Source organism: Rattus norvegicus, chromosome 1 (genome assembly GCF_036323735.1).
Source record: "Rattus norvegicus strain BN/NHsdMcwi chromosome 1, GRCr8, whole genome shotgun sequence".
NCBI classification, from domain to species: Eukaryota; Metazoa; Chordata; class Mammalia; order Rodentia; family Muridae; genus Rattus; species Rattus norvegicus.
In genome coordinates this window covers 77,673,620-77,681,535 of record NC_086019.1, presented here as the reverse complement: position 1 = coordinate 77,681,535, position 7,916 = coordinate 77,673,620, and the positions used below count along the sequence as shown (strand labels likewise).

Sequence of the window (7,916 nt, the reverse complement as noted above, 5' to 3'; positions counted from 1 at the left end):
CATTCTCAGAGTCTGAAGTTCTTGAAATTCTTCATTTACATGTGGAGAAATTCCAAGTGCTTCTTCAACATGTTTTAATAAGGAGATAAGAAGTTTAACGCAAAACTACATTAAGTATGTTAGATATGGAAGTTGTACAGGCTATGTAAAAGGGTACATCCAGACCCAGAACAAGGAGGGAACAGTTCTAATTCTGCCTGTCTCAGGCTTAGATTCTCAGGGTTTGGACACATATTGATCTCACTCTTGCTCCAGACTGGCTACCCCAGTCACATGACTTTGCAGTTCCACAACGAAGGGTACAGGGCAAGGACCCCTAGGATTCCTAAAGATCAATATTAAGGGAGAAATGGTGGGGAAGCTAACAGTCAGAATTTCTTTGACATGCCTCAACCAGAAACGAGTGTCCACAAAAGAAATGTGAAAAAAAGTACAAATACAATCTAGAAGATAAAAGGTCACAAATGTGACCACCAGCATCAGGATGGTGTTTGCTGCTCTGGTCTCAGCATAACCTCTGTGGTCCTTACTGGGGTTGTGTATGTAACATATTCTCTGGTGGTGTCTGTTTAAGTGAATGACCATGGACACAGTGGTCCAGACCATGGTGCTGATAAATATAGTATCCTGGACAAACCGCAAGAAACTCATGCCAACACTGAAACCAGAGATGGAGCAGACCCACTTACCCGTAGGATCAGTGTCATTATTTGTTTTCTGTGGACCACTGACATTCATTGGAATGTAAGCATTATTTAAGACACTGAACAACCAGCAACTGTAACAAGAATATTTCATGACCTTGGGAGATATTTCTCTGAGCATGACCCTAGTCAAGTTACCAGGAACAAGAGTGACAAACTGGTAAATGCTCAGGGCACAGGTGGAGCACATGTTTGTGCTTCGAGCCACCATGTAAAAGAAGTATGTAAGTTTACATGTGAGGTTTTTTGGAGGCTTCCTTGGAGCCCAAACTGCCATAGTGTTTGTAAACGTCAAGAGGAAGAGAATAAAAATATTGGCAACAGCAAAGTTTGATAGAATGACATGATTGGGCTTCAGTTGAGAGTCAGTCAAAACTAGAACAAAATTATGAAGAAACAGAATGACGTTACCCACAGTCCCAACCCCAGACTGGCAAAGCAAAAGGATCTGAAGAGCCACTTCCTCTGTGAATTTCAGGGTTTTATTTTGAGACACCATGGAGATGATTTCATTTGACACTGGAGTAATGATCAGGTATGACTTTGTTGTCTTCAAGTGTCTTCTCAATTATCTGAGATTTTCAATTGATTTAGTGTCTTTTTTATTCCAAGGAAGGGGGCATTGCTTTGCCACACTATAAGAGTTTTCTTTGAATAAACCCTGCATGGACATTAACCCAGAATATTAAGTTTACACTTATTTTACTTTATCTTCCCTCATCATGGAACAGTGCATGTGATACAAGTCTGTCTCCCATTTTCAACAACTTAACACATATTTAAACACATTATGAGTTCTTCATATGTATACATGAACATTCATATACAGGAGTGCATTTTTGCTCCATTAGAATTCAACATTGACCCTCTTTACAAAGTGTTAAAAGTACAAGTTTATTGTTGAAGTGATGGTTCTAGATCTAATGCCTTCTGCTCACATTTGTGACACTGCAACCTGTTTTTACAACAACAGCGTTCATGTATTTTTGATCATACAAGCAAGCATAACAGTCATGTGCATAGAATAAATACATAATATAAAATAAACTAAGAGATGGAGAGATGGCTCAGTGGTTAAATCTGTGACTCCCAGAGGACCCACATTAAATTGCCAGAGTTCATATGGTACCTCACAACTATATGTAACTCCAACTCCAGGGACCTGGTACCTTCACAGTCATACAAGCAGTCAAAACACTAGTATATACAAAGTCAAAATATGTAAAACAATATTTACAAATGATAATATGTATTTAGTATTTTTACTTGATAAAAGTAAATTGAAATAAGAACTTTATAAAGAATTTTATAAAGAATGTTCGCTGAAATCCAACCTCTATTAATATGTTTTTACACTACCCACAATTGTGATAGAAAATACAATATTTCTGAAAAAGGTCTATAGCTTTCTGTTTACAAAGAATATTGATATACACATATAACATCTATGTTGAGGAAAAAAATTAGGGACAAAAGCATATCATTGATTCACAAATTTCCAAACTTTAACTCTTTAAGGAATGGATGATGGGATCAGATAAATGTCCAGCTTTCTTCAACCACAACCCAAAGACATTAGTATCATCTCCATTAAAGTCTTTGCATACACAGGTAATTTAAATGCTCCTGTTTAGTCTTTAACTTACTTGGTTTTATTTTGATTTCCATAGGAACAATAAGCTTCCATCCAACAACTAAAAAATTTGTCATATCACATTTGGATTTTATATTAGAGGACATTTTAGCTGAGTGCTGAGCCATTAAACAGACATTTCCTTAGACTAGTGAAATCATTGACAAAGTTAGAAAAACTGTGGAGACAAATTCATTGTAATGATTAATGCTGGTTTCAGAATACAGTAGATTTTAGGAAGGAGAAGAGAGCTTTACGCAGAAATGTAAATCTGCAGGAATCTCACCTGCCCAGTCACAGCAAGGATGGGGTTATTCACAGGGATGAAGGTCAGCTCCTGGACAGTTCCTGCAGAAAAAGCTCTGATTCCCCCTTTCCCTCGAAGATCTTCACTGAGTATTGGTTTCATGAGACAGATGCAAAGAAATAGCTTCCTATCTACACTTTCTAGGAAGTGCTGTGCAGATTGGTAAAGGAGGCCAGATATCAGAGCTCAAAAAGGGACAATGCCTGGTCCTGACATTCCTCAGAGAGTACATTACTGTGTCATCTGTGTTATTATTGGGCATGTCTGTATGTAGATTTTGGAATGCCTCAAAAAAGAAAAAACAAACCAACATGTTTCCATTCTGGTAATTAATGACGATGCCCAAGAGTTTGTTACATAATAGTGCCGAGTTGAGCAGAAATTAGAACAAGTTTTTCTTGTTTCCTTTGGGGAAATCTAAGTTCTGAATTGGTGTTGTCATGAGATGTGCGTTGGGGATTTGGCTCAGTGGTAGAGCGCTTGCCTAGCAACCGCAAGGCCCTGGGTTCGGTCCCCAGCTCCGGAAAAGAAAAAAAGAAAAAAAAGATGCCACGCCATGAGATGTGCATAGGTTGACTACAGGGAAGATCAAGAGATTTGTTCGGTGTATTTCCAGGGAGTGCATTACACTGTACAATTTCATTGTTGCAAAATTGTGCTGACATGACAAACTCAAACAGCACATTATCTGTAGTCCAGTATTTTCCTGTTTAGACAGGGACATTTCAGTTCAACAGGTCAAGAAACTGAAGTCTATGTTTTCTCATAAGTCATTGGGTTATTCCAATGTCCATTTACTTTGAGGCCAATCATGACTCATTTTCTGATACATCATGGAGGATTATTAGAAGCATAATGTAATATTTTCTGTAGAATTTTAAATGTAAAGAATCAATTTTACACATACAGTGAAGGATGTGGAAGGAGCAATCATTATATAATAGAGAACCATCCATGTTCATTCTGCTGTATTCACAAAAGCCATGAAATAGAAACAGGTTAATTGTCCATCAGTTGACGAATGGATAACTATAATGTGGTACATTTATACAATGGGGATTACAACTCTATTAAGCAAAATGTGATTATGAAAGTGTTAAGTAAATGGGTGGTTTTGCATATGATACTTCAGAAATTAAAAAAAATTATTGCATATTTTTCCAAGTTTTTAGACAATAGCGTTGGATCTTGAGTTATGTGTGTTTGATTTGGAATACCTATATAAAAGTCAAGAGTGAAGTAAACAGATGGTTAAGGGACTTTGCTAGAACATAGACATTTAAAGGATTGATATAGATAATGGACTGTGGACTATTAATTTCCTTCGGGACAATAGAAAGATAGCATTTGGCAGAGAAAATGGAGAGTTAATAAATATGAAAGGAATATTTTAAAGGCTTCATAGAACCTACTACCTTAGAATTTTAAAATATTGGCTTATCTATGTCTAAACAAATCATTTGTATTGATACTATCTATATATCATTTATATCTATAAATATCTATGTGTGTGTGTGTGTGTGTGTGTGTGTGTATGAAAGAGAGAGGGTGAGAGAGATAGAGAAATTTGTTAGAGAAAGAGAGACTTGTTATGGTTTTGTATACCCATATAGGCAATTTCCTCTGAGACATGTAGGGTGTCTAACTAGGCACTGTGATATTATAGATCTTTCATTGCAGTGTTCATTCCCACAATTCTCAAATACAGATCTCATATGTCCAGGTCAGAGGACAAAAGTCTTTTTGCTACTCCAATGTCTCTGTGGACTTGGTTATTGAGGTCAAAGACTGGGCTATCCCCGAGACTAGGGCTTTCCTAAGGTAACAGCACATAGTAATTAATGGAATACACTAAAGTCTTTAAATAACTTAAAAAGAAAACTATGATATTATCTAAAACCCATTTATTTCATTTCCATGGTATCAGTGGGGAAATTTGTTCCTTAACTTGTTCTCTGACCTCCAAATGGGTGCAATGACATATGTATGTAAGTACACAGGGCACATGCTTCTAAAACACAATAAATAAAGTAGTAAGATTTGAAATGTGTGTGATGGAGACAGTCTAGAAAATGTCTGTTTATGTAAAGAGAAATGTTCACACTAATGGTGGTTAAATTAAATTACAGGATAAAATCTCCAGAAAATCTAAGATGGTGGATGTCAAGAACGTTGTCTTCTACACACTCCATAGAATATACTGAGAATATTTGGGTAAGCATTTCTGAGGATTGGTGCATGAGACCTGAATATCTATAATTTCCATAGCAGTTCCAAAGTAGAATGTGATGTGCACTGTGTTTTCTGGGAGGACTGAGTTGGTTTGGAGAGTCACAACTCCCTTCTTTCTGCAACATCAAGAGAGGACAATGGAACAGAAGGTAATTGGAACAACATGTTGAGACAGGAAGAACTCATAAATCTATAGTGTTCTTCTGATATTATTCAATTCTTAATAATATATTTATTGTTTTATATGAGTATAATGATGGGTACTTATGCCATTGTAACTGAAATTTTAGGTGACCTCTTTATGGTAACCAGAATATAAAATGAAAATTGTGAGTCACTTCTTTGTATTCATACTTTCATTAGTAAAAGTGTTTAAGAATGGAACAAATGGAACAAAGAATCATTTTATTAGAGTATCAAATAAAACATATCAAATTAGACAAACTGTAATGTAGACAGCTTCCAAATATAGGGGAAAGAATAAACAATGGAAAAGAGTTATGAAATTGTATTATACCACAGTTGAATTTAGCCTTAGCTGGGCAGATAGCCCTATGGTTGGAACGGGGAATGCCAAGTGTTTAGGTAAGTATTCATAGAGCAGAAATATAAAGATTGTTTTAGAACAGCAGGGTTATCCCGTATAATATCTTGTGCTAGAGGTTGGGAATGTGGAAATAAAAATGTAAGGTATTTGATCAAGCAGATAATTAGTCTGCCCTTCTCTCTCTCTCTTTTTCGATTACTATTATTTCCTTTGAGTCCTTAGTTATCCACCTCCCAGTCTGCCCTCTCACAGTTCCTCACCTTACTTCTTTTCTCCTCTGTCTCCAAGAAGATGTCCACCCCTTTCCATACTACCCTGTCGCGCGCCCAATGTCCCGCCAGCAAGAACGACGCGCGGCAACAGGATTCTTCTGCGAGCAAGCCTTTACTGTATTACAGCTCTTCTCAGTGTTACAGCTCTTCTCAGTGTTACAGCTCTTCTCAGTGTTACAGCTCTTCTCAGTGTTACAGCTCTTCTGAACAGGGACCCCGAGCAGCAAAATCGCTCGGCTTATATAGACAGCAGTATGCTAATTATCTCTCAGGGATTGGTGGGGCTTGGATCACCCCACTACTTGTCCTCCAGGGATTGGCGGAGAATGAATCACCTCATTAGCATATAACGGTCAACTAACACCTGGTGAATAAACCGCACATGTGCAGTACCGCTGTTCACCACTAGAGGGAGCCCTAGCAAGGGGACAAGCCTGCACATGCGCAGTAAGTCGTTTATATCCAGACAAGGCTGGATGTCGGCGCCATCTTTGTTTCGCCGTGCCGCTCTCTACATCTCCCCCTTTTTTGTTTAATAAAATGACTGGTCTAGATCTGGGTGTCACGTCAATCTTGTCATTGCTCCTGTCTTAGGTCGTTCTCATCCAAACTCGGCCTTACCCGTCATAGAGTTACCCTATCGCCACCGGGCCCCGTGTCTTAGGTTGGTCCGAGTTCGAGGAAAGTTGCCCGTCCCTGGATACAATGACTCCACATGACTGTGACAAAAATGATCTAGGGCGAACTCTTGATCTTTCAAAGAGGCCAGCCATATGTTGGGAGAAGTACCCTTTTTAATGGTGGTCATAGCCTGGTAAACAACCACTTTGTGTCTGGCATGTTCTCTTTTTTAAACAGCCAATAAGCCAGAGACCTACTCCGCAACCCAGGAGGACAATAGCTCCCCGGGACAAACATGCCCGCCCACTCCTTGAAAAGGGAGAAAGCATTGGTAATCCATGAGGTAAAGTCTTCAACTGTGATGGGGTCCAGCCTAGTGCTGTTGAGGACAGCAATCTGCATCAGCAATTGTCTTGATAGTTGCTCTGCTTTCATGGACCAGTTTCCTTTCAGATAATTCGAGATTTCTTTGCTCTGTTGAAAATTCTGAGAAAAGTTAGCTCACAAAGGAATAATGCATAAACCTCTAAGGGAGGAAACACAAGACAGCTGTGTCATATGATACAGTGCTTCAATTTGTTCTTGAACTAAATCTATCCTTTGATTGGCTAATAGAAGGCCAGATGCCAAATGGGTATTAAATTCTTCTTGTATCTCTAGCACCACTGCAGTTCTTTCTACAATCTGATTGACAGTCTCAGCCGTCTGTATTTGATTGGTCATAGCGATTTCAGCTGTGGTAGCTGCGGCAGCAGACAGCACAATGGCTGAAATTATGGCTGCCGTAATTCCAAAATCTCTTTTGGCTCTCAGCAAATTAAGAATAGGAAAGCTATCTGGGTTTGCCTCCACTGGGATTGGCACAAAGGAGGGAATCTTAACCATCACTGCGGTGTCATTAGTGCCATCCCAGCATTCAGCTAAATAGCAGACTACATCAGAGCTATTACAATTTAAAGCACCACTGCTTACATTAGTGCTTATCAGAAAAAAGGTGATCTAGCACATACTGAAGTACTAGTGGCAGTATTATTTACCAAGAGGTTATTATATTGAATATTGATCAACCTGGTATCACCTTTTTCTGGTAGCTGAAACATTATACAGCACGAAGTTCTCTCCCATCAACCTAGCAAAGGGGGTCAGGGATGTATATAACCCTTGCTCATTGGACAGCACCCATTGAAACCAAGGCCAGAGATTATGCTTGTCAGTCTTATTCTCAAAACAGTAGAATTGCTATGAACTGGCATGGGTACTGGCCAGGATCTGGCAATAGCCCACAGGGTGAGCGAATTAACCTGTATTACCATTCCCAGTAGTAATAGTAGGGTTCGTAGTCTCATCTTCAGGAAGAGCAGAAGGCAATTTTCGAGTCAAACGCTCAGGTACCCAAATTGGATTTTCTTAATTCTGTGGAAAGACACAAATCGCTCCCCTGGATCGTATTAGAATAGGATCCGGGCCTTTCCATTCTCCAGTGAGTACATCCTTCCACTTCACCTGATCCTTGGGTGGAATAGGCCACTGCCCATGGTGTTCTGCCGCCGAATAGTCATGGGCGTCTAAATTTAAGAAATTTAAAGTAAGAAGTGCAGTG

At 38.9% G+C, this 7,916-nt stretch overlaps 1 protein-coding gene across 1 annotated transcript; it reads right to left on the bottom strand.

The window, feature by feature from the left end:
* Positions 1 to 240: 240 nt before the first annotated feature.
* Positions 241 to 1,239, bottom strand: Vom1r37 (vomeronasal 1 receptor 37). The gene has a single exon (NM_001008923.2). It carries the CDS (start codon positions 1,201 to 1,203, stop codon positions 241 to 243), a length of 963 nt encoding a protein of 320 aa, NP_001008923.1. The 5' UTR covers positions 1,204 to 1,239.
* Positions 1,240 to 7,916: the final 6,677 nt, after the last annotated feature.

What these genes read in the sequence shown, in the direction of transcription:
- Vom1r37 (NM_001008923.2), bottom strand. Translation starts at nt 1,203, where the DNA reads ATGGTGTCTCAAAATAAAACCCTGAAATTCACAGAGGAAGTGGCTCTT.